We start from the raw sequence: 26,340 nt of genomic DNA on the forward strand, positions 1-26,340 counted from the left end.
CTGTGAGAAAATTAGACTTATTCATTGCAGCTCTGGGTCTCTTCCATTTACCTGTTTTACAGCTGCATCCCTCTGGCCTGAATTGCTGGGCTGTAGAAGGCCTGCTGACTCCTGGCCTCTCCTTAGGGCTCGGTATTCTCGGTAGAGTTCTGGTTGGGAGGGAAGGGGGGAGTCAAGGTCTTGGTACAAGAGGAAGGAGACTGTGAAACACAATAAAAGCCAGATCTACTCAGCAGCCCAAAGGGCCTTCCAGCTATCAAATACTACAACCTGGTACCTGGCTGTCCCAGAATTTGTCCACTCCATCAGTGTTGTAGCTCATCATATCCAATCACACAGCTTGTGGCATCATTCCTGCCCTATACTTTGATCCTATCTAGCCTAGGATAGCCTCTTCCCCATCCCCTAAAACAAGTTTTTCTTGGCTGCTACTGCTTCCCAAGAAACTAATGTTTTCTGATCCAAAGCTAGGTGTCACCTAAAACATGAACTTTTGCTTCCTCCTCTCCCTTCCTCTCTATGAAAACATTTTGAGTTCACTATCTAAAGTGCACAGACATTTTTACTAGAGGAAAAGAACCTTGGGGTCCATGCCACATAAATACCACATGAACAGATGGGGCAGTCTTGCTTTACTCAATTCAGTGCAGAAGAGTTCCACACAGATCAGATTTTGGAATTATCAATTCCCTGCTCTAATTTATCCTTACTGCTCTATACCTAGTACAAGAATAATGCTCTTTCCCTCATCTCCTTGTCATTGAGTTCCAGGTCCATTTGTCAATCTTAGGTTGAAACCGTTCTAAAAGTCACCTGAATGCCAACCCAGCAGCATCTCTTGATTCAGCTCACTAAATTTCACAGAAGTAGACTCCTCCTTTACTGGGTACCTAGCCCCCCTGCTCAGCAACGCTCTGAACTAATGTTCTAAAGCTTTCTCATGTTTTCTGAACTCAGTCTTTCTTCATGACTCTAACCAGTTCACCCACATGGCAACTACAGAGGCTCACATTCACCTCTTTGAAGATCTGTTTTCCCAGACTAGTATAAGATAGTAGCTTACCTACAATCAACTTACATTGCAATGGCTCTGGCTCTCAGTCAGGTTATGGTTATGCTCAACCTCACACAATTCTTGGAGGATTTTTTTTTTAAAGACTGAGATTTAGGAGCAGCTAGGTGGCATAGTAGATAGTGCACAGGCCCTGAAGTCAGGAGGACCTGAGTTCAAATCAAGCCTCAGATGCTTACTAGCTGTGTAACCCTAGGCAAGTCACTTAACCCCAATTGCCTCCTCAACCCCCGAAAAAGGCTGGGTTTTCCCTGTCTCACCCAGCCTGAAAGTGCAGTGCCTATTCATGGGCCCAGTCCACATTTCTGATCAGCAGAGAATTTCTGACCCATTCTATTTCTGACCTGGGCTGATTCTGCCATACACTCACCTTTCATTTCCTCTGGTGCTGACTCCACATCATTCTGTAAGAGACAGTTTTTGATTAGTTCATTTACATGTAATACAATAAAATCAATCATTGATTAAGTTCCTGGGGAGAGACAAAGACAGGTCTGTGTCTTCAGGAAACTTATAGTATCGGTAGGGGTATGATAAGACATCAACAGAAATAACCATGATAGACAACTGTATTTAGTTATAAATAACTGTATGTAATGTACTTGTTCTGGTTCTCTTGTAGAAAAGATTTCTGAGGACAAGCTATGCCAATGCCTCTTGTAAAAACTTACTGAGGATCTCTTTCATATACATACTCCAGTCTTTATTTAACAGGGCATTTGTTTACTCATTTCTTACGCTGAACTTAGCTGAACTTCTAAAAACTGTAGTTCGAATATATTCTGTGAGGCCAGGGTAGAAAGGCTATTATGTGGGATCTAGAAGAGTTTCATAGAGAAGGTGCCATAATACAGGTTTTCAAGGTAAGATCAGAATTCAACAGGGGAAGAGAAGAAGGACAGTGTGTCAGCCGCACAACTACAGGCTGCATAGAGACTCCCTAGTCCATTTTATAGATATATGGAAAGAGGACACCAGTATCAGGAAAACATTAGTTATAAAGTTGGAGATTTCCCTTCTGATTTCAAATCTCAGCTCTTGCCATTTGCAATGGGATCTTAGATATGAAGCTTGAGAGTCAAAAATAATCTCAAGATCAAAAACATGATGAATGGCACCATAGTGAAAAGAGAAGGATAGGGTTTACAGAGGGGAGATCATGAGCTTGGTTTTAGGATCAGGGTTTCAGGAGAGGAGTCAGGATTCCAGATAGTGGTGTTTCTCGTACAGCAGAAGTAATGGCTCAAGCTCTGAGAATGGCTGAGGTTCCCAAAGGAGAGAATATAATGAAAAGAGGGTCAAACATTGCTCCTTGAGAAAAACACACATTAATATAAAGATTATAGAGAAATTATAAAGAGCATGAAGGAAACAGAAAGGTACTCCTCACATTTCTATCAGAATATGGTGGCACTAAGGTCAAAGGAAGTAAAAAATATCCAGAAAGAGGGGCTGATAGTGTCAAAAGCTATAGGGAGGTTAAGAAGGATAAGGCCTTTATGAAAAAAGACCCTTAGATTTAGAAATTAAGAGGCCATCAGTGGCCCTTAAAGAAAAGTTTGAGAACACTGACAAGAGGAGAAACCAAGAGTAACTACAAAATGGAGACATCCTGGATGTTATTTTCAAAAAAACTTACAGGCAAAGAACTGATTAGACAGTATCTGAAGGAACTAGAAGAGTCAAGGGAAGGCTTTAAGATTAGAGAGGTCAAAGTAGCTCTGGAGGAAAATGGGATGAAGCATCATTTCTTTTTGAATATTTTCCTGAGCATTCTATCTGTGCCTAGGTAGAGCCTTGGTCCCTATAGTAGTTCAAAGTTTCTGTTCTCCAGGCCACCCCAAGAAACTCACCAGGAGAGGGAATGGGGGTAAGGGTCAAACTCATGCTGTTCATTTCATTTCAGCATCAGCTGATGTTAACAGTTCCCACTGCGTGTAGCATACTTGTTCTAGGCCTCTTTGAGGAGAAGGGTTCTAGGAACCACAAGTCCTGCTCATAGGCCAATGCCCCTAATAAAAATGTATTGCTGGTCTCTTTCATACCCACAGTTGAGCTCTTCCATCTAAGAGGATATTTGTTTATTCATTTATTAAGCTAATTATTGCACCAATTGTATTGCCATCTTCTCAAAGGTTCATATGCAATAGGGGAGGCCTTTTGTAAAATTAAAAATTTTATTACTTAATCATCAACAAACATAAACATTTCAGTATACAAATAACAAAAAGGGATCCTATATGAAACCACAAACTTTTTAAAAGTATACATTAAATTTGATCCAGTGGTAACACAATTGCCCAGTATGTCCCTTTCTGAACTTCTTTTGTCTTCTACCTTTTAAACAGTTTATTGATGCTTATTTTATTTTTGCATTTCTAGCATTACAAAAGGAAGCGTTTTTTAGCCTATAACCCTTTGAGAAGTCTGGACACTGGCTAAATGGAGCTACACAGAGTGACTGGCACAATATCACATGTCATTCTATTGAATATTTATCAAAACACTATTGAGCTAAATTTAGCCTAACAATTAACACCAGGGAAACACAGGTTCTCCACCAGCCAGCACCTTACCATGCATGCATGGAACCATCAGTTACAGCAAATGAATAAGTTTTGAATGCTGTGGATAAGTTCATTTGCCTTGGCAGCATACTTTTCAGGGATGTACACATTGACAATGAGATTGACACATGCATTGCCAGAGTTCACTGTTCAGGAGGCTCCAAAGGAAAGTATGAGAGAGAAGAGCTATCAGACTGCCTGCTAAACTGAAGGTCTACAGAGCCACTGTGCTGACCTCACTGTTGTGTGCCCATGACATCCGGACAGTATACCAGCATCATGCCAGGAAACTCTTCACTTTCATTTGAATTGTCTTAGAAAGATTCTGAAGATCACCTGGTGGGATAAGGTACTAACTACACACTGAAGTTCTTTCTTGAACTAAAACTGCCAAGCATTCAAACTCTACTGCAGAGAGCACAGCTCCAATGGCGTGGCCAGTTGTTCCAATGCTAAATCATATGCTTGCCTAAAAGACTATTTTATAGAGAACTGACACAAAGCAAGTACTCACATAGTGGTCAGAAGACTCAATACAAAAACACTCCCAAGGTCTTTCTAAAGAACTCTGGAATGGACTACGGGATATGGGAGACACTGGCACAGGACTGCCCAGCATGGTGTGTCCTCATCAAAGAAGGTGCTGTGTTTTATGAGTAAAGCAGCATTGAAATAGCTCAAAAGAAACATGAGATCTGAAAATTTAGAGAATCCACCCCAAATGTTCACATGGACTATTTGTGGCCGGCCTGTGGTAGAACATTCCGAGCTCCAGCTCAGTTGGACACATTGTAACTTGACTCTAAAAAGTGATGTCAGTTTCCTCTTCAAGAAGAAAGGACAACCAATTAAGTACCTACATGGAACTCTGCTTGGTGCTGAAGACAGAAAAATTTTAAATGACCTGTTCCTGACCTCAAAGAGTCTATTAATCTAATGGGGGCATATGGCAAGTTATACAAATTAAGTATACCGTAAATAGAGTATGATAGGAGCAAGGGAAATCTGAAGAGGGAATTAACATTTTCAGTTAGTCCTGGGTATATATGTATATGCCAGAGAACACAAACAGGGGCATGCAAACTGCTGAAGGAGGCATCGGGTCTAAAGATATTCTTCCAAACCTACTGCTATAGATGAGAAAACTCCTATACCTTGTTGGGTTTCCTTTTATGTTCTTGAAGAAATGCCATCTCCCAGGCCTTCAGAAGGACCTTCACCTCCTGGCACCGCTCCATGACTAGCCTAGAAGCTGAGGAAGCAGAGGAAAAATCACCCAAAGATCAGGCTAGGCCCATCAGACGTTACTAACAATAAAAACAACACATTTATATAGTGCTCTTGAGATTTAGACATCACTATCTTCACAAAAATTTGGTGGGTAAAGGAGTGAATGTAAATTGCTGTTGTACAGATGGGGGAACTGACGCTCAGACAAGTGAAACCACTTGCTTGGGATCACTGTAGCTAACTCAAAACCAGGTTGTCTTCCTGCTTAGCAAGGCCAGCCCCCTCATTTCAAGACAGGAGGTTGCAAGTTGGCTCGGTGAATCAGAGCCGATGGGCCTGGATTTAGGGAGACTGGCATTCAAATTCAGCCTCAGATATTTCCTAGCTCTATGTCTCCGGGCCTATCTGCCTCAGCTTCCCCAAATGTAAAATAAGGATAATAATATAATAGCATCTACCTTCCAGGGCTGTTGTGAGGACCAAATAAAATAATATTTGTAAAAGCACTTAGCACAGCGCCTGGCACATAGTAGGAGCCCATAGACGGCTGTTCCTTTCTTCCTTCCCCTTTTTTCTTGGCGCCTTAGGCAGGGCTTGCTCAGACTTCCAGATCCCAAGTGGCTCTCCAAGGAGGGGTCCCTTCTGAGCTCCCAGGGTGCACGGGGGGCCGGAGATGCTCGCAGCCACAGGCCACACGCTGCTCCATCTCCGGACAGCACCAGAGTGGGTCAGGGTCGTGGGGGTCCGAGCTCAGCCTCCAGAGGCCGCCAAAGGCAGAGCCCTTTAGGGCAAACCGAGGGGTAGGGGGCAGGGTGGGGCTCCAACTCTTGGTGCAAGGCATGCCACAAAAGGCTTGACCTCGCGCCTCCCAAGATCTCTAAGCACTTTTAAGTCCTGGGACCCTCAGGATCCTTCCCCCCATTCTCCCCCTCTCAAGAGTCTGCCCCGCTTCGGAAAAGGCAGAAGGGGGAAGGCAAGGCAGGAGCCCAAAGGCTGGACCCCCTCCCCAACCCTCCGCCCGGACCGTCTCAAGCTGCCTCGAGCCCCCGGGAGCCCCAGACACTCACGGAAGTCCCGCACACTGGCCGCTACTCTGCTCAGCACCAGCGGTAGCAGCGCGGGAACTCTAAGCTCTTCCCCGACTGCAGTAATCAATCTCCCGCTCTGGTAGGAGGCTCCGCTATCTCAGCCAATCCTGGAAAGCGCCACGAAGATAGGGGCGGGGCCACTGTTCGTCATCTGTAGAGGAGCAGAATCAACCAATCCCAGAGGACTGAAGGGTTTTGACCAATAGGAGCTTCCTGCGTAACCAGCCCCGCCCCGCCCCGCCCCGCCGTCCCCACTGAGCCGGATCTATTTTTCGTGGCGGAGGGAGGCAGTCGAGCTGTCTGACACAGCAAGTGCAACAACTGTGCAACATCACAACGGCAACCACGGAGGCGAGCGTGGAGGCCGTGCCCGTGCCCGGGGTTGAGGCGCTGCTTGGCCCCGGGGCTCCGGGGTGATCAGGTCGGACTCGCTGGGTTTGCCAGCCGAGGGTGGGGAGAGGAGAACCGTGAAGGCCTGAGGTTGGCGGGCAGTGGCGACCTAGGGCCTAGGCCCAGGAGGGACGGATTGGCCGCCTAGGACTCTGGAGAGTGGGAGTGGCGGACGTGGGCACGGGGGGAGGGGAAGGGGGACAAAGAGAGAGACCGACTGACCACACACCCTCTCGGGTAGGGTGGGACGGTGCTCTGGGAGCAGTGCCGATGGGCGGGGGGAGCGGGGAGAGGGGAACGGGAGAGCAGATTGAACTTGGATGGACACGAAAGGTGGGAGGTGGGAGTGGGAGGACAGCGCGGGAGTGGAAAGGAGGGGCTCCGGCCGGGAGGAATATGCTTGGAACAGATGGTGGGGGGACAAGGACTGAAGCAGGATGGAGGGGAGGGGGGCAAGAATGGAGGCTGCCTGGGGAGAGAGGAGAAAACCTCAAGCCTGAGGAAGTGGACTTGGAACAGATACTGGAGAGGAGAGAAGCCAGGATGGGGCAAGCAGGAATGGAATCTATAGCGTTAGTGGAGATTGCATTCAAATTGTGACAGGTCTCCGGCTAGTAGGAATAGACCAGGAGAGCAGATCGATTGCACGAAGAGGAGGGAGCTGAGCTTAGAAGCTACCTTAGAGAACTGGAGGCGGGGAGGGGCATTTCAGACCGGGGGAAATAGACAAAGAGAAGGATAAAGGTGAGAAGAGACTTTCTGGATGGGAGTGAGTGGCAGATACGATACAACAGCACATGATTATAACTTGCCTTAGAAGGAGGGTGTATAAAGAGAGTGGGGACTGCATAGCAAGCTGTTTGAGGTTTGGTAGTTGCTGAGTAAAGCATGAAGAGACCCATCTTCTCCGGTGATGGTGGAACAGAAGCTACTTGGGGGAATGTGGAAAGGATGGATAGGGCACCCGGCTGAGCTGCTCTTAGGTGAATGTACAGAAGAAATTTTCTAGAGCGGTGGTCTCAGGACCCTTTTATATTTTTAAAAATTATTGAAGATTTCCCCCAAAAAGCTTTTATGCGGATTATATTTATGCATATTTGCCACAGTATAAGTGAAAACATTTTAGTTTTATTATGAAAACGTCTCAGGGACCATACTTTGACAGCTCTGTTTTAGGGAAAGAATTGAAATGAAATGTTGTTTGGAAAAGAGGGGTGGGAATTGAACTTCCTGGGGGCCCTGGAAGGGGAGTGGGTCTTGGGGAGCAGTCATAGTTCTATGAGCTTACCTGGCATACATAACAACAGAAGTAAGGCTGTGACGTCTCCGTTTCCTCCTTTCTTCTTCCCTTTCCCATAGCTCTTGTTCCTGAGCCCAAAGGGCAGCTTGAGCAGTTTTTCTGCCATTTAGCTGATGGTGGTAGTAGCACCATTACTCCTCTGCTTTTTGAACCCTCGGAGTGCTTGGGCTTTCCAAGTACCTCCTGGTCACCTAGGAAAATGCTTATTTTATGTTGAGCTGGGAGTTAATCCCTATTCTACCACTAATTCGATATGACCTTGGGCAAAACACATTCCTGGACTAATTTCCCTTATATAAAATGAGATAGTTAGAAGAGAGTAGGCGTTCTTAACGTGCGATCTTGTTTGTGGATCAATTTTAGGGGGTTCATGAACTTTTACCTTTGTTTTCACTAACCTCTGCTGGAAATTTAGAATTTCCTTCACTTAAAAACATTATTCTGGTAAGTAGTCCATAGGTTTCACCAGATGCGGAAGGGGTCCATAATCCAAAAAGGTTAAGATCCTGTGGACTAGAGGATTTCTAAAATATCTACCAGCGATGACTCCACAGAAGTTTTGGGGGAAAATTGGGACAGTTGTCAGAGGTGGTTTGAGACTGGGTGACTGGGAAGAAAGATGGTATAAAATAAATGAAATCTGGAAGAGGGTGTAAGTAACTGTGAGTATAATCACAAGGGCTGTAAGAACAGTGGAACAATCAGTTTTGCTGTAACATGACATTTATTGATCAGTCATTTCAGTTGTGTCTGACTCTGCGACTGCATTTGGGGTTTTCTTGGCAAAGATACTAGAGTAGTTTGCCATTTCCTTCTCCAGCTCATTTTATAGATGTGGAACTGAGGCAGACATGGTTAAGTGACTTGGCCAGGATCACACAACTGCATTAAGTGTCTGAGGCCAGATTTGAATTTAGGAAGAGTCTTCCTGACTTCAGGCCTGGCACTCTTCTATCCACTGCACCACCTAGTTGCCGTAACACGAAATAAATATTCCTAAAAATCACTGCTATACAGAATCAAGCAGTGAAAATCACAAGTCTTTGGGGAAACATAGGTTGGAGCACAACATTCAAAAACTGTATCAGTGATACAAAACAAAAAGATGAACCAAGTAAAAATAGTAGCATAGTTTTATACATTTTAAATGAATACGTGCTACAATAAGTAGTGGCATCCATGGTCTCTGGCTACTGTTGATGGCTACAAGCCAGAAGGTAGCCTCAGTAGACTGCAGTTCCAGAACTTGGAAACACTTTACCTTGAAAAAGACCCGAAGTTTTCTTATGGAAGAGGGTATTATTGGAAGGGTTACAGGTTGTGATTTATTGTAAAGTGATGCTGTTTTCCACATTCTCAATATTGATGACAAAATTATACATTAACAGATAGAAAATTGTTACTCTCAAATTATTCCCTAATACTTCAGTTGTCTCAGAATGTTTCAAAATAAATGTTACAGAACTGTAACATTATTCTTGTTGTTGACATGGTGCCTGCAATGACAAGAAAGTTGCTAGGATTGTTATTGGCTCTGAGTATACAGTCCCAACTCTTCCATAGATTAGACAACAGGCTTTCCTGGTGGACTTAGTCAGGGTCATCACTGACACTAATTTTCTAGCTCTGATTCCTTATATTTTCTAAGTACCTTTCTGATCTTTATTTTCTTGTTCTGAGGAGACTTTCCTACAGGAAGAAACTCATTGTTTAATTTAATCCAACTAGCATTTATTAAGTGCTTGTTTTATGCTAGCCAGTTAGGTATTTCATGTTGATGAGTATGAGTAGTTTTCTTCTCAAACTCAGGTCAACATAAACCCATTATCATAGTTTCTCCTCAGAATACTTGGGCCATTGAGCCTCTATATATGTTGAGCTAAGACCCAAACTGAGAACTGTTTTTGGCTTTCTTTAATGTCTTCACATTCATCCCTCTTGGTGAGTTCATCTCCTCTTGTGGCTTCATCTACTGGGTGGATGGCTTCTATGTTCCAAGTCTTGACCTTTCTTCTGACCCCTTGCCCATACCTTTGGCAACCTGTAGAAGCTGTTCTCCCTTAATTTATTTCAGGCTAAATATCCCTATTTCTTTCAACAACCCCATAGCTTCAGATTTCCCATACCATCCTAGTTCCCCTCTCCTGAATATGTTTTGAGATTGGTTACCAGTGGTTTTCCTAAAATGATATATTCAGACCTAAATACCATTCCAGATGTAAACCACCTAGGGCTACCACTCTCCAGGTCCTGGATACATAGTATTTATGTCTTCAAAGTCTGCATTAGCTTTATTGGTTTACATGTTAGTTTTGGTTGTTCAAAGACTATAGAATGGCAGCTGTATGTGGGCCAGTGGGTAGATGTTACATGACCTGGAGCTTGTAGACCTGTAAGACTGATTTTAAGTGTTAAATGTTTTTTTTCTCCTGGCAGGTGCTTCCCTGTCTGTGTCTACTGGGTATCCAGTGTACATTGCTTGCAGCCATGCATTCCCTGGTATTCCTGTGTGCCCGTCAGGTGATCCAGGACCAGGTCTTTGCATGCCAGGCCCTGGCTTTCCTACCCCAGGAGCTTTATGCAGTACTATTCAAGGCAGCCTTCTTGGACAGAAAAACATTGGTGCTGCAGAAGCTGGTACAGATGTGGCCTTTCCCTCTCCTTAGCTTCCAGCAGCTACTGCGAGAGAATTCAGATTGCCGGATTCCACTACAGGAAAGGCCAACAAAGGAGAGTGTACAGGCTGTGATCCTGGGGCTCTCTGCACGACTAAGGGAGCCACCCCCCCGCAGGTAACTTGGGCTTGGAGAAGTTGATATATAGGATACTCAGCAAAAAAATCATATAAAATATCTTCCTAGGGCTGAAAGATGAGCAGCAGAAGCCCCTTGGAATTTTTTTTCTTTTTAAAATGACTAATTTATTTAAGAACTTGACTTTAATAAAACAACCAAACTTTAAATTACAACTGAACACTTTAACAATTACTTTTCCTGTCTCCTTCTGTTGTCTTTGTTCATTTTATCCTATATTTGTGCATATATTTTTCTTTGCTATAGTTTTCATCATTATATGTGTTGATCCTCCAACTCTGCTTTCTTCACTTTGCGTTTTTTCATATCTTTTTATTTTTCTTTATAGTCCTTATTATATTATCCAGTACTTGGATTTACCAGAGTTTGCTCAGCTATTACCCAGTTATTGGACGGCAGTGTGATTTTCAGCTTTTCACAGTTACAGAAAATGCTTCTAGAAATACCTTTTTGATAAAGAAAACTTTATATCAGGTAGTTCTTTTTAAAAAATTATTTGATTTACGAGGCATTTATTAAGCACTCGCACTGTGTTAGGCACAGAAGATACAAAAACAGCCCTTCACTCAGAGTTTACATATTGTGTATGGGGGGGTGAGAAATAACTTAAAAATGCAAGGAGGCCTTTAAGACTGTAAGATCTCCTTCATAATGATGGCACTGTCAAAAAAGGACAGGATGTGTTAAGGATCACAGTTTTATGTTTTTAACTTTTTTATTAATTGTATTTATTTTCAGTGTTCTACAATCACTACCGTATAACTTAGATTTTTTCCCCCTCCCTCCACCTTCTCCCTCCCTTCCTGAGCAGCATACAGTTTTATATAGGTTCTATACATACATTCCTCTTAAATACATTTTCACTATAGTCATGCTGTATAGAAGAATTAAAATGAATGGGAGAAATCATATAACAAACCAAAACGTAATACAAAAGAAAATGATCTGTTACATTCTGCGATTGAATTCCATAGTTCTTTCTCTGAAATGTGGAAGACATTGTGCCTTAAAAGACCATTGGGGATTTTTTTAAGTCCTTGCATTGCAACGAAGTTCCAAGTCTACCAGAAAAAACTCCTGCACCCTCTGCTTGTTGCTGTGCACAAAGTTCTCCTGGTTCTGCTCCTTTCACTCAGCATCAGATCATATAAGTCTTTCCAGGCCTCTCTGAAGTCTTCCTGTTCTACCAAAATTTATTCAGCCATTCCCCAGCTGATGGACATCCCCTTGATTTCCAGTTTTTGGCCATCACAAGGATCACACAGTTTTTAGACAATCTGCACAAACATTTATTGTCACCCCTTACCCATGATCTTTGTCTTAAGACTAATGAGTGAGTAAATGCAGAAACTGAACCATATCCATATTGACAATTTTTCTGTAAATGAAATCGAGGTATGAAAACTTGGAGCTAAATGTAAGAAGGGCTCATAGACTTTCTTCAGAGAAACAAATTAAATGGCAGAGTTACTTTTCTGTGCAGTCATAGGCAGCATAAAACATAATTTCAAAATAGTTGGTCATCTTGCCTTTTAGTGTTTACAAAGGGTATATGCAAACAGACTGCTATCATAACCTGTGAACTGCAACTGATCAACCCAGTAGCCCAAACCACCATAGTCCTTAAAGCAGAGACAGTACCAAACTTGAATAGTGAGTTTAAGACTTTGTTGCTCATCCTCACACCAATCGTAGCTATGACTAATGTCGAAATTTCTCCCCTGCTCATCCTGGCTAGCCCATGAAAACAGAGATGGAAACTAAATTCAGAATAGAAGCCAAGACAATTTGCAGTTCCTTTCTAAGCTCTCCTTTCCTGTTATGAGACACAGCTGTCATAGCATCCCTCTTTCCTATTGCCAAAAGCCCCTTTCTACTTTCTACAGACTTGCATTATAGTCTTATAGTTCCTAGGAGTTGAATCAAACTCCTTAGCATGACCTTAAAGGCCTTATGTAATATAGCTCTAATCTATATTTCTGGCTTTATTTTACATTGTTTATTTTAATGCACTCCAGATTCCAACCAAACTATCCTAATAGCCACTTACTTAGCAAGTTTCACATGCTGTTTCTTGTCTCCATCCATTTGCGCAGGCTGTACCCTATCCTTAGAATGAATACTCTCCATATTCAAAGAAACTAGAATGCAGACTAGATAGACTAGCAGACTGTAAAGATAAGTCATTAGTGTTTTAATGTCACGATGGCCAGTAGAATGCCCCAGGGATTTGTGTTTGGTTCAGTGCTGTTGAATATTTTTAGTAATGACTTGAGTAAAGGCATATATAGCATTCTCACAAAATTTACAAATGGTATCAAGCTCAGAGGGATAGCTAACATTGGATGGCAAAGTCAGGACCCAAAAAAGAACTTGCTAGACTAGAGCATCGGGCTGAATCTATTAAGATATAACTCACTAGGGATAAATGTATAAAGCCTTACCTGGGTTCAAAAAAAAATCATCTCCTTAAGTATGAAATATCAGAGTGATGGTTAGATCCCATTTTGTGATTTTTCTTTTGTCTGAAAAAGATCTAGGAGTTTTAATGGATCGTAAAGCCCAACGTGAATTAAGAGTATCAGCCCAAAAAAGTTAATGTAATTTCAACTTTTATTGAGAGCATCTTTTCTAGGAATTAGGTTATAGTCCTTCTGTACTCTTCCCTAATCAGGCCATGTCTGGAGTATTGGGCTCACTTCTTAGCGCTAAAATTTAGGGAAGACATTGTTAAGTTGGGTGGCAGCCAGTTTGGTAAGAGGACATTGGGGCCTTGTCATGTGAGGAGTTGTTGAAGGAACTGAACTGGTCATGTTGAGTTTGGCTAAGAGAAAACTTACTGGGAACATGATAACTGTCTTCAGATATTTGAAGAGCTGTCATGTGGAAGATGGATTAAACTTATTCATCATCATTTGACAGAATGGGTAAAAGTTACAAAGAAGCAAATTTAGATTTGGCATTGGGAAAATTAGCAATTAGAGTTGTCTAAAAGTAGAATGGACTACCTTGAGATGTGTTGGATTCCCCTTCACCTTCCATTGGAGGTCTTTTAGCACAGGTGACCACTTGTTAGGTATAGTATAATGGGAATTCTTTTTGTGTATAACTTGGACTGGATTGATGCCACGGTCTTTTTTAACACTCATTTCTGTGAAGTTACAGATCCAACAGAATATAAAATACTAAAAATACTAACAGTCCCAAAAGAAAAAAAATAAGGAATTTAACATTGGAAATTAAGGTCAAAATATTATTTGCAGATGACATGATTGTTGGTGACTAGTGCAGTGTATAGAATGCCAGATCTGGAGTTAGGAAGACCTGAGTTCAAAAACAACCTCAGGCCAGCTGTGTGACCCTGGGCAAGCCATTTAACCTCTGCTTGCTTCATTTTCTTCATGAACAAAATGGGGATGATAATAATAGCACCAACCTCCTAGAATTATTGTGAGAATCAAATGAGGTAATAATTACAAAGTACACCGTGCCTAGCACATGGTAAGTACTATATGAATGTTAACTGTTATTGTGATAGAAAATCCAAAGACTTCATCAAGAAAACAAATTGACTTCACTGCAGGAATTATTTCCGTTCTTAGGTTACTACCAAAAAAGACCAAGGATACATAAAAAAAGACATTCTGTTTCCAACAAAACATTATCAGATATTTAGGAATTAATTGGCCCAGACACTCATTTGATCTCTTAAAAAGATAGTTATATAACACTTTTGACAAAAAAAAGCTGTAGAAAATAAGGGAATGTCATTATTTACATTTGGATAAGAGCAACATGGTGAAAAATGACTACGTTTCTGAAGTTAATTTATAAATTTAATTCAGTGCTCGTCAAAATGTCAGTAACAGTTTATATGAAAAAATAAGAGAGCAAGAACTTTTAGCTTGAATGTGAGAGAAGATGATAGAAATGGACCTATTATAAGGCAGTTGTCCTCAAAACTACTTAATATTTAACTTTTAAAGTGCTTTAAGGGTTCTTGATTTCATTGTGGTATGTCCCTCCTTACCTCTCCCAATTTATGATGAGGATCATAGCTCCTTATTGTCTTATTAAGACAGTTTTGTGAATTTTAGCCAAAAAAAAAATCTGGTAGCCACCTTTTTATGTTTTAAATCTAATTTTATTTTGCATTTAGTTCTGCATTCCTTCTCACCCCCCTCTCCTGTATCCATTAAGAAAGCAAAAAAACCAAAACTCATTAAATATATTCTCATATTTTAGCCATTTCCAAAAAACAAATACAATTCAATTTGCACTCTTGAGTCTGTCACTTCTCTATGTTTCATCATGAATCCTCTGGACTGTGGTTGATTCTATCGTGTTGCTCAGGGTTCCTAAATCTTTAAAAATTGTTTGTCTTTACAGTTCTGTTGTTAGTAGATAAATTGTCCGGATTCTGCTCACTTCATTTTGCATCTGTTCATACAAGTCTTTCCAGGTTTTTCTAAAACTATCCCCTTTATAATTTGTTACAGAATAATAGCATGCCATCACATATGTATACCATAATTTGTTTAGCTATCCTCCTCTTAATGGGCACCCCTCAGTTTCCCCTTTTGCTACCATGAAAAACAGCTGTAGCCATTTCCAAACTTAGCCAGGCTGGTCCTTGGGAAACAAACATAAAGTCTGTTTATTAGAGTGTATTTATATTCTTTTTACTTAGCAGTCAGGGCTGGCACCACATCATAGTGAGGCATCCAAGTAGACCTTAAGTGGCAGGAAAACTAATACCTCGTCAAAGAGGGCTCCTAGAAATAAAACCAAATGTATACAAAAGATTAATGTTTGATAAATATATGGAAAATAAATGCCAGGAAATAGAGTCATTGGTTAATCAAATAAAGGAAAACCAGATAATATTTTCAGTCTTTTCCAGGCCACTGAAACACCTGAACTTAACAAGTGGAGCCAGGAGGTTAAGTAGAGCCTTAGAAGCAATGAAAATGTATGTACTCTCTGAGCCCATTCAGATCGTGCCATTCAGCATGTGAATATTGATCTAGGAGGTTGTCTTTACCATAAGTGCATTTAGACTGATCTGGGACCCAGGACTTTGACCCAGAAGCCTTTGTATTTCACTAGTTACATAGATGGCCAGATCCTTCCTAGGGCATTCCTTTCTTCCTCAGGCATTCCTTTCTTTCTCTAGACCTTAAAGAAATAAGTAAACCTGAGACTTAATAATGAGGATTTCAAGCACAATTGAGGCCAGTTATTTTTTGTTTCCATAGGTATCTAATGAGATTCTGTTGGAATGTCTGTGTACCATTCCCTTCATAACTTTTTCTTTTCTGACTGTATTATGATCCTGTGAATTTTTTTGCCACAGTAAATCAAGTACACACTGGATGAGTTGTACCTTTTGGGGTAGAATAAACTAGTAGTGGTTTCCAGGCTAGGGTCTCAAACTGTTCTCTCCTTTCTTTAGGAAGTTGCAGTTGCAGTTGTTGGACATGACAGGAATTCTGGATTCTGGCTATGAGGAAGACCTTACAACCATGACCATGTGGTCCCGCACTGTGTCTGTGATCCAGACCTGCATCATGGGTCAGCTAAACAAATCTTTAAGACAGAGACGTCGGAGGGCCAAGCGCAGAAAGGCGGTACCACCCCTCTATACTCCTACCCCTATAGAGGTTCGAGTAGATCTCCGGGTAACCCATAGCTCCTATGGGTTTCTAAAGGATACATTACAGACAAGTGCTTTTAGTCCTCTGCGCCTTTGTTGTCGAGATTTCCGGGCTGAAGAACTCCCTCTGAATAGCACTGTAGATATGTTGGAGTTACTGGATCCCATGCACTTGCGTCGAGTGGACCTGTGCTTCAATAGCCTGGAGTTATCTGGCCTTTGTGAACTCATGGCTTCTGTCGTGAAGTTCACCAACTTGCTGAGCCTAAAACTACAGTACAGCTACGTGGACCTATGGCAGCTCTCATCCGAGGCAGAGGACAGCTTCCGTTTATTTATCTCTGAGCTTAATAAGTTGAACCGCCTCAAAGAGCTCAATATGGGTTCCTCTTGCCTTTCTGGCCGGCTGGGTCAGCTGCTTAGGTAAGTGGGCCTGGGAGTACCCTTCACACTGCTTCGGTTTTCTGTTTGCACTCACTTGTACTCCTAACACTTGTCAGTGAGTGATTTCTTCCATAGCACAGGCTGATTTCAATCAGCTCAGTTCTTGGTTGCTTACATGAGAAAATGTTCCAAGATTCATGCATTGTAACCATTCAGGTTGCTAGAAATCTGTTTTGATAGCAAAGTAACCTTATCTAATTCTTCCTACTCTTATTTTCTTAAAACCATGCCAATTCTTTATTCTGGTGAAAGGTTCATAATGTTGATCATTAAAGAGAGAACTTCATAACATAAGGATTTTTGTCCTTATTAAATACCTGTTTTTTTCCTCTGTTCTTCCCCAGCCTTCAATGTCCCGTGGCCAGAACATCTATCTCCCAACAGTGTGGCAAAGCTATTTAGCAGAAGCAATATCTATCTTGTCCCTCTGGTGGTATGTGTGAATTTCTGGGTTTTGATGTCAAATAATACCATGTCTTTTTCTCTTTGCAGCAGCCTACAGGGTCCCCTGGAGAGCCTGGAACTGGCCTTCTGCTATCTCCTCCCCGCAGATTTGAGGTACTTGGCCCAAAGTCCACATGCCACCCACCTTAAGAAGTTGGACCTCAGCGGCAACAACCTTTCAGGTGCCCTTCTGGGTCCCTTTCAGGCTGTGCTGAAGTCAGTCTCCACCTCCTTGAAGCTCCTAAATGTGACTGAGTGTGAGCTCATGGACACCCATCTTATTTCCACCTTAGCAAGCCTGTGCCGCTGTGTCCATCTCCGCTACCTTGGTCTCTATGGCAATCCGCTCTCTACCTCTGGACTCAAAACCCTATTACTTCGGTCAGAGGTATTACCTGAGCTCCAACTGGTGGTATATCCATTTCCTGTGGACTGCTATGAGATTTTGCCATGGCCACCCCCTGCTGCTATCCTCTTGGATGAGGAGAAGTTTGCCCATGTTCAGGCTGAATTACGCCAGATGTTACTGTCAGCTGACCGAGCTAATGTGCTGTGGACCACTGATGTCTATGGTCCTAATATGCCTGACTACTTTAGCTTATAACTGGTGGGCTGCCTGCCAGGGGTGGAGAGGACTGCATAGTCATCCATTCTTTCCGGACTTGAGAAGAGATTGCCAGTAGCTCCTGTGCTGACTCTTAATGAGGCACACAGAGAGTCCTGAGGCCTTCTTTCCTGCTGCTTGTCATCCTTAAATACTAGGAATTCTAGCTTGTCTAGCAGAGGCATGGAGCTAACTTAATAGTTTGGGGATGGGAGGGATTGGGGAGGGTATGTCTGTTGGAGTAATATTTATAAGAACCCAACATGTTTATGAGGGCCTAGGAGAGCTAGGTTACCTTCTAGTATATCATATATCAAAAGTGGGTCAGAGGGACTTCCAGGCTCCTGTCAGTGACACCAGATAAACCAGGTCAGGTGTTCAGAAAACGTTGTCTTTACATGTGTCTGATATATCAGTCCTAAGCAGGGGTGAAGAGAGCCTTCATATTTCTCTACTTTGTAAGGCTTATTCTTATGTCCTCAGGACCTGCCGGGTTGACTTAGCCCAGAAGAGCACTTAAAGTCTTATTGTAGTGCTCAGTTGATGGTTGAGTGTACCAAGGAGACTCATGAGTATTCCCTGGCCAGTATGAAATGCTGGTGTTAGGGTTTGATTTCAGAGTCCCTTAAGGATCTAACTCTAGCCATCCAGTGGGCTCAATATGCTTACTTAGTTCTGACCCATAGTGACATTTTTTTTGTGGATAAATGACCAGTATAAGCAAGTAGCATGAACTTGCTTAGTATAGCCCATTACATTCTGTAGTTGAGCATTTGGGTGTTTGGGGATATTTGAACTGACCAATCAAACCATGACTGTAGACCCAGAGTGGAAGTCTCTTTGTCTACTTCAGTAGAGTTGTCTTTAGCTTGAGTGAGGTCCCCCTACGTTTTTTGATGTCTTCTTTTTGATATATATTTCCTATTGTATCTTCCAGGTGATTGTGTAGGAGCTGGAGAGTTCTCCAAATGGGTTCCCTTTTGTCTTTTCCCGGGTTATTGTCTGAGTTGTTGTTTATTTTAGGGGAGAATGTCTAAGTGGTTCATATTTAAGATTAGTTCCCCATGGGGGGAACTTCACATAGCATAGGAACTAGATGTGAGTCCCCCTTCTTGGCCGAAGTTATCCTTAAATGTGTGCCCTCTTTTCATTCTACCAAGGAGGAATAAGGGGCTACTATAGTGAGGGTCAGGTTCCCTGGTTTCTTTGTATTCGTTATATAACATTATTTGATGCATTGCATACCACAGCATTATACCTTTCCAAATTACAAAGTTTAATTCCAATAAAATCCAAACAAATTCCTTATTGTTTGGACTTGATTCTGCAGAGCCAGTAGCTTGGACACCATTTGGTACAGAAAGAGAAGCCTGTGTTTCCATGGAAGTGATCCTTTGGTTGCCATAGGGAGTGTCCCATTTCTTGAAGGAACATTAATGCTTGACAAGTAAAGTTAGGTAAGACCTGCATCTCCTGCTGTCCTTTTAAGGGGTATACTCATATTGCTTATGCCTTCTACATTTGTATACCCCTTGCCAATTACAGCAGATTCCCTGGTGAAAGTAAGTGATAATGATAATAAGAAAAATAAGCCAGCTTATTTTATATCCAGAAAGCAATTCAGTGATTAACAGTAAATATATTTATACATACATATATACCCTTTCTTGATCTAGCATGGTTCACATTTCATGTAGTTCCTTTTTTAATCTCAAAAGCATACCTTTTAACTCCAGACAAGTGAGAAGTCTTGAATGATTTTAGAACCAAATTGGTCTCCAAGTTATTCTGCTTCTAGCATAACAGTGCACAATCCACATAAGTAGCAGATATGTCAGCAGAATATTTTCTTGTACTTTAAACTCTCACCTTGCATATGAAACTATATTTTCATATCTTTGGACACATGTACACATTTAAAATTTACTTGAATAATAGATTATTTTTCAAGGAATTCAAACTACTAATTTTCCTGAAGGGAGGAGTCACAAATATGTCTATATTTAGTTCCTATGCACAGTTGTTTCTAATTCTTCCAAATGCTTAAAGTTCTCTCAGTGCCTGTAAAATGAATTTAGATGTTATCAGGAAGTGACTACTTCTTCAGTTTAAAAGTTAAAAAATTAATTTTCCTGTTACTCTTTCATACAGCCAGGTATAAGGGATGGATTCTTAGCAAGTCCTTCTACATCTGTTTGCTTCTCTTATGCTGAGGTTAATTTCTGAACTAAAGGTTATAGACATTAACATTCTGTCTATGGCTGGTATAGCACGTAGAGCCCTGCCATTAGTTCACTTTTAATATTTTTAGTTGGCATTGTTTTTTTTTATTCTAAACGTCTTAATCTCTTTGAAACTTAATTTCAAGGGAACTGACATGAATGATTCTGCTAGAACTAAAAGCCTCTGTTATCCAAGGAGTAGACCCAGGGTAGAGTTTGTTAACACTTCGTACTTGGTACTGATGAAACCAGTGGAACCCTTTGCAGAATAATGTTTTTAGATGCAGAGTAAAATGCATAGGATTAAAAGGAAACTAGTTGTATTGAAATTCAGTTAAAAAAATTTTTTTAAACAAGTTCATGGATTCCCAGGTTAAGATCTAGGTTAACTCTCTAGGGATATTGTACCAACTTGTATCATGTTTTAGTTATGGAGGGTAGGAGTAACAAAGTGTCTTCTGTTGTAACACAGGAAATCATGTGTCCAAATTCATTGTAGCTTTTCTACCACAAGGGATTCATACCTTTTTGATAGATTTAGTTGCATTAGACACACATGTGTCATGATGCAGGGTTATTATGGGAGCTTTGAATTTTCTTAGGGATCCACATAGAAGGAATTTTTTTTATGCTAACAATAAGGATGGGCTTTAACACAGGTATTGTCTATAATTTTTAAGAGGTCTTGCTTCAGAAGACTGTGGCCTAAGCTTATGAAATGGCAAATCAGTAGGAAAGGTCAGTCCTTCATAGCTCTCTTGAAATTTGCTAACCTATGAATAGGCTAGGAACAGAGTGGCAGGTACCTTTTGGACTAAAGGGTCAAACATAAAATTTGTAGTGGGAACCTTAGAAATTGTCTAGTCCAAGGGTGGGGAACCTGCGGCCTCAAGACCACATGTGGTCCTCTAGGTCCTCAAATGTGGCGCTTTAACTGAATCCAAACTTCACAAAACAAATCCCTTTAATAAAAGGATTTGTCCTGTAAAACTTGAGACTCAGTCAAAAGGCCATATGCAAGGACCTGGAAGGCCACATGTGGCTTCAAGGCTGCCGGTTCCCCTCCCTGGGTCTAGTCCAACCTCCTGATGTTACAAATTAGGAAACTAAAATTGAGAGAAGTTGCAGAACTGGAGTTCAAACCTTTATTTTCTGATCCCCAGTTCATACATTCCCTGTGATACTATGAAGTTTATTTTTCCTGTTGAGACATAATAGTGATTTTAGCTCTTGGATAGCTCTTGGTGTAGCTCTAAGGCCTTGAAATGAGTATGTAACTATTGTGGAACATGATTATTACAATTGCTAGGGGGCTTTAGAGTAGGGTTTGGTGGGAAAGGTAATCATGCGCACTGGATAAGAGGAAGCAATGTCCAGAGTCCTAGTGGCAGTAAAGGGTTTCTTGTGGGGTTTTTTTGTTTTCTTTTAAATTAAGGGACTCCCAGGGAGTAAATGGGAATAAAGAGCTGCTATTTTCACCTCATGGGGAAGTGAAACGTTAATTTTCTATTCTTTTGAAGATTTCAGGGAAGGTGGCAAGGCAAAAAGTGGTGTGGGGTATCTAGCCTAGATAAAACCCACAATGAGAAATGAAAATGTTGAAAACAAATATAACTAGAATATTTCAAATCAACTTGGATGTAAAAAAGAAATGTGGTTGGTAAGAGCACAATTTAAAAAATTCTACTGTTCAAAGGAGAATATTAAAACGCCAAGAGCACAATGGAGCAAATCCTATGAAGGCCGGAACTAAACTCTTTTGATAAATGATGAAGGACAAGAGAGATTAAATATATGTCTTTAAAGAAATGAAAGAAGACAAGAAATTTTTAAAAGGCTTAAAAGGAGAAAGAGGACATTCAAGAAACTTTACTGGGTAGTTCTGGGTTTTTAACAATAAAGACTAGGATAATAGGGGATCAGATTTAGCATTGAGAATGTGAAGGATAATTCAGGCTACAAAATTGCTAAAAGCCAGGTCCAGTACTTGGAACAAGTATTTCCAAGATTAAAGTAGGGTTTAAATGGATCTTGAACTTTTTGTTCTAGGGTTTCAAGATTCTAACTGGGCCTGGCTTAGGATCATCTATGACACAAATGTAGGATCAGGGTGAGTACAGAAAATGAACTTGAGATGGTTTTCAAAGAATTGAGAAAATTTTTCCATATCTGAAAACAAAACCAGCTTTTGAAAATGAAATAATTCATTAGCTCCCGTTTAAGAAGAACCCTCACCAAAAGACTCCATGGCACATAGGGGTGAAATTCCCAAACTCAGATAAAGGGAGATTTCTCCAAGCAACAACAAAAAAGTATATATAATGTGGTTCAAAAGTCTTAAGTGATGTTTAAAGCTGTAATAACACAAAGCTTTCATGCTTTAGCAGTACCTTTAAAATTTTTGGCATAACCCATAGAAAAGTTTCCATTAGGTTACAACTTCTAATTTTGTATAGATATTATATGAGATGAAAGAAAAAACCCCTAAACCTCATAAAACCAAAAGGTGTAAGATCTGGGGGTAAATTGAGTGCCAAAGAACTAAATATTCTTTCTGAAGTCAGAAAAACATTTAGTAATAAGTGATACAGAAATCATTGTGACAAACCCATATTCATTCACATGGGTCTCTGAAATGTGTTGGGGCAACACTGACACATTTAAAAGCATAACATGTTAAATTATTAAAGCTTAATAAGGCCTTTATGTCCAGTTATTAGATTAGGAAATAGATTAAGGTACACAAGTTCACATAAGATGAAATCAAGCATGAGGAGTATGGTATTTGATATTAAGGTTTTATTTTTAAAAGGAAGATATCAATGCATTGTTTTGTGTATTAAGACAATAACACAAAAAGGATACGGAGAAGGAACAAATGAAAGTATGGTCCTAGTTTCTAATAGAAGCTAGGTCTAAGTACACAAGTAGTTAAAGAGTTCAATGAATAATAGTTTGGTTTAGACAGGTATAAGGAATAGCTGTAAAACAGACTCATTCGAATTAAAAAGCCCTCCCTCCAAAAAGTTCATTTCTAGTTTTCAACAGAAATAGATTTTCAAAAGGAGAGATGTGTCAAATGTAATAGTTAGAACAGTAAATATAAACAGACTAAGATATTGTGGAAGTTATATAAGCCTGGATAAAAATTAAATGTCAGTGACATGTCTTCATGAAACACTTAAAAATGGAACAGATACCAGTAATAACTCTCATTTCCATAGTGTTTTAAGACTTCAAGGTCTCTACCTTCACAACAACCCCATTTTACAGATGAATACACTGAAGCCCAGAGTCACATTTGTGTTATGGTATTTTTATATATTTACATATAGAGTTGTTTATGTAATGACTACATAGCTAGCTAGCTCTGGCCAGTACTTGAAATCATGCTTCCTGACTCCAGGACCAGTTTGCTTTTCATATCATACCACTTTCTAAAAATCTAGATTCTAATATAAGAGAAGCTGGACTATCCATTAAAGTAACATTTATTTTATCTGACTTGAATTCTGTTTGAGAAAGGTGAGAATGTTTTATGAATAGGGCATAATGGATAACAAAAGTAGAGTGACAGTGGATGGGTATGCCTCAGCAGTGTGCTCTGTGGAAGAAAAAGTTAACAGCATCCCAAGAACACAGAGTCAGTATTTATGGAGTCTTTCATCAGAAAATGACTCACCAAATAAGTAGAGAACTCATGTATCTAACAATGTAAAGAAAACACTATTGTGTCCTCTACTGAATCTGTTAATTCCATCTTAAATTCACTACCCCATTTTATAGGTGAAACTGAAAAAAAAATTGTAGAACTTTAAAAATCAGATAATATTACATATAGCTATAATGTCAGAGAAGTTAAATGAAAAAAAGGACAGATATATAACTATAACATACCTAGGTTGACCCAGTAAGAAAAAATAGTTGAAGTGATCATATATTGAGAAAATACCTGGAAAGTGGCTTGCAAAGAAGGACTTGTAGTTTTTTTAAACCAACAAAGAACAAATAATACCAATCACAATTTTTTTCTAAACATGTCAGTATCCACTGCTTGATTTTTTTTCTTGAGGTAGATATAATTTTGGTCTTTTAAGAGACTGCATGAAATAGTGGATGACCTGCTTCAGAGCTTGCAGGATTGAAGTCCTGCTTTTGACATATATGGTGTTTGACCTTGAGCAGGTCACTTAACTTCTCAGTGTTTTAGCCAACTCTCTAAGCATATGAGTTAAAATGAAAGTGCTAACCTTCTATTGGGAGAAGTTTCTTCACTAGGGAATTCCCTATACTGATGAAATCAGAGGTCCAGTTCTTATCCCTATGATTTTAGTCTCAAAACAAAAGCCAAAAACTCCATCAAATTTTTCACCATGATGAAAAAAGGTTTATCCAAAGTTTAGAGAGATGTTCTTAATTTAAAGGGTAAGGAATAAGACAATATCACTTTATGTTTGTAATTTTCCTAATATTGAACCAGCCCTGTGCTTCTGGTATAAATCATAGTGTATGATCTTTGTGATAAATTGTTGTGGTCTCCCTACTAGTATTTTATTTTTAATTTTGTATCAGTATCCAATATCACTCAAAGAAAAACCATTCCCATTAAAAACTGGAAGCAAATGACTACTAGACATTACTGTGTGACAAAGTACTAGACAAGCTAGCAATTGAAGTAAAATATGAAAAAGAAATTGGAGGGACAGACACTGAAAAAGGAAAAGACATCACTGATATCATAAACCTAGAAAAGCTAAAGGATTTTATTAATGCCCAATTAGCAGAGCAAATTAACAAGTTATAGGATAGAATGTACAAAAATTGTTCATATTTGACAGTAACAGGAGAATCAATGATCCCATTTAGAATACTAACAAATATTAAATATTTGAATATTTACAATGATGAATAAATGAAAATTTTATGTAGGAAACTAAAGCAATGACAAAGGAAGACTTCAAAAATAGCAGGAATCTTCCTTGTCTGGTGTTGGGAGGAAAGGGATGCAACTAACCCAGTTGGTTTGAAGACTTAATGTAATACTGATGATACTGCTAATTTGTATAGAATTGGTTAGTGTGCTTTACTTAGAAAACAGGGCAAGGAAATATGCCCACCAGAGGGTGTACTGGAGTTAATGTGGAGAGGAATTCACTGAAAAAGTCCTTATAGGCATTTTTTTTAAAAAGTCAAATTATTAAAGTTTATACCATGCAAGCAAGAAAATGGTATAGAATATAAACAAAAGGTGTGGGATAAACTTACTGATTTTAATAAAGGAATAATTCAGTTGCTTTTGATGAAAGTCATAAATATGGAAGAAAATAACCTTGGATCCTTATATGATACATAGTGACAAGCTCCAGCTCAATTGAATTATATTTTTAATAATCACACTTTTTAAGAAGTTGAGAAGTATATAAGCATACTTGTCCTATATGTAAGAGACAAATTCTTGGTAATAGAATAGATCATTTGAAATAAAGTTATCAAGCTTGACTACATACAAACAAAACATGTGTAGCATAGAGCTAAGAAGGGCAGCATTAAGAAAAATTTTCACCTTGGATATCTCATGAATTTATAAGCACAATATCAAGTTCCTGATCAGCAAGACCCAAAAGATATGCATAGACAATTCATAAGAAGGGAATCCAACATAGTGAATATTTGAAAAAGAAAATAAAGTCACCAGCAATTACAAGTTAAAGATGCCTATGGTCATTGTTCAAACATCTGAAGGATGGTGGGTTAGGAAGACTGTTCTTTGTGGTCCCAGAGGGACCAGAAAAAAAATGAGTTGAAGTTGTATTGAGGCAGATTTAAACCTGATAAAAGGAAAAATTCAAATAAAATTGTTCTGTAGTAGAAGGGATGATCTGGGGAGGTAGTGAGTTTCCCAATGCTGGAGATTTTCAGGCTTGATGGTTACAGCTGAGCATGCTGTGTTTAGTTATGGTTAGACTAGTTCCTTCTGACTCTCAAATACTACATCATTTCTACCAGTTTTGGGAAAACTATTAAAAATTATGAAAGCCCAATGGTGGGATGAAAAAAGTTGCTGGCCTCACAGATGGATTACTCTTTCTGAAATACAAATTGGCAGTGCCCAGCAAGAATTATGAACTTGACCATGTGATCTTAATATTGGGAATATCCCCCCAAGGAAATAACTCTAAAAGAAAAAAAACTTTGTTTAAAGCTTTATTATTTGTAATAGTGGGAAAACTGGAAATAGTCTAAATGTACAACTGCTGGGGAATAGATGGAGTGGGGTTGGGTCAGGGAGAACATGGCACATCAACATGAGGGTGACTCTTCATGCAATGTAGCGAATACTAAGTGGGAGTAAGAAAAGTGCAAAATGGAGTAATGCCATGTGAAAAAATCTGAACTGAAGTGCCATATTTAAAAAAAAAATGTATTGGTCAAATACCACATCCATGGAAGGAATATTAAGTATATGTACAAGTATGTGTAGATATGTTAATGTAGAGAATTTTAAAGATC

At 40.0% G+C, this 26,340-nt stretch overlaps 2 protein-coding genes across 2 annotated transcripts in view; one reads left to right on the forward strand and one right to left on the reverse strand.

The window, feature by feature from the left end:
• RECQL4 (RecQ like helicase 4) overlaps nucleotides 1-6,018 on the reverse strand; it is a 45,266-nt gene extending 39,248 nt beyond the window's left edge. Inside the window, exons 1-4 of the mRNA XM_072602764.1 lie at nucleotides 5,937-6,018; nucleotides 4,794-4,891; nucleotides 1,443-1,476; nucleotides 52-149 (exon numbers count right to left, since the gene is read on the reverse strand). Of these exons, the coding sequence (XP_072458865.1) occupies nucleotides 52-149; nucleotides 1,443-1,476; nucleotides 4,794-4,877 (216 nt within the window). The 5' untranslated portion in view covers nucleotides 4,878-4,891; nucleotides 5,937-6,018. The remainder of the gene's footprint in view (nucleotides 1-51; nucleotides 150-1,442; nucleotides 1,477-4,793; nucleotides 4,892-5,936) is intronic.
• A 197-nt stretch (nucleotides 6,019-6,215) lies between these two features.
• On the forward strand, nucleotides 6,216-24,651 carry LOC140500306 (leucine-rich repeat-containing protein 14-like). Its single transcript, XM_072602765.1, has 4 exons — nucleotides 6,216-6,378; nucleotides 10,084-10,439; nucleotides 15,916-16,539; nucleotides 17,053-24,651. The coding sequence occupies exons 2-4, from the start codon at nucleotides 10,135-10,137 to the stop codon at nucleotides 17,606-17,608; spliced, it is 1,485 nt and encodes a 494-aa protein (XP_072458866.1). The 5' UTR covers nucleotides 6,216-6,378; nucleotides 10,084-10,134; the 3' UTR covers nucleotides 17,609-24,651.
• Nucleotides 24,652-26,340: the final 1,689 nt, after the last annotated feature.

This window comes from Notamacropus eugenii, chromosome 4 (genome assembly GCF_028372415.1).
Source record: "Notamacropus eugenii isolate mMacEug1 chromosome 4, mMacEug1.pri_v2, whole genome shotgun sequence".
NCBI lineage: Eukaryota > Metazoa > Chordata > Mammalia > Diprotodontia > Macropodidae > Notamacropus > Notamacropus eugenii.

Bases quoted from the DNA above. Each gene is read 5' to 3' on its own strand.
- LOC140500306 (XM_072602765.1), top strand. From the start codon at position 10,135: ATGCATTCCCTGGTATTCCTGTGTGCCCGTCAGGTGATCCAGGACCAG. The intron at 10,440-15,915 runs GTAACTTGGGCT...TCCTTTCTTTAG, and splicing joins AGGGAGCCACCCCCCCGCAG to GAAGTTGCAGTTGCAGTTGT. The intron at 16,540-17,052 runs GTAAGTGGGCCT...TTCTCTTTGCAG, and splicing joins CGGCTGGGTCAGCTGCTTAG to CAGCCTACAGGGTCCCCTGG.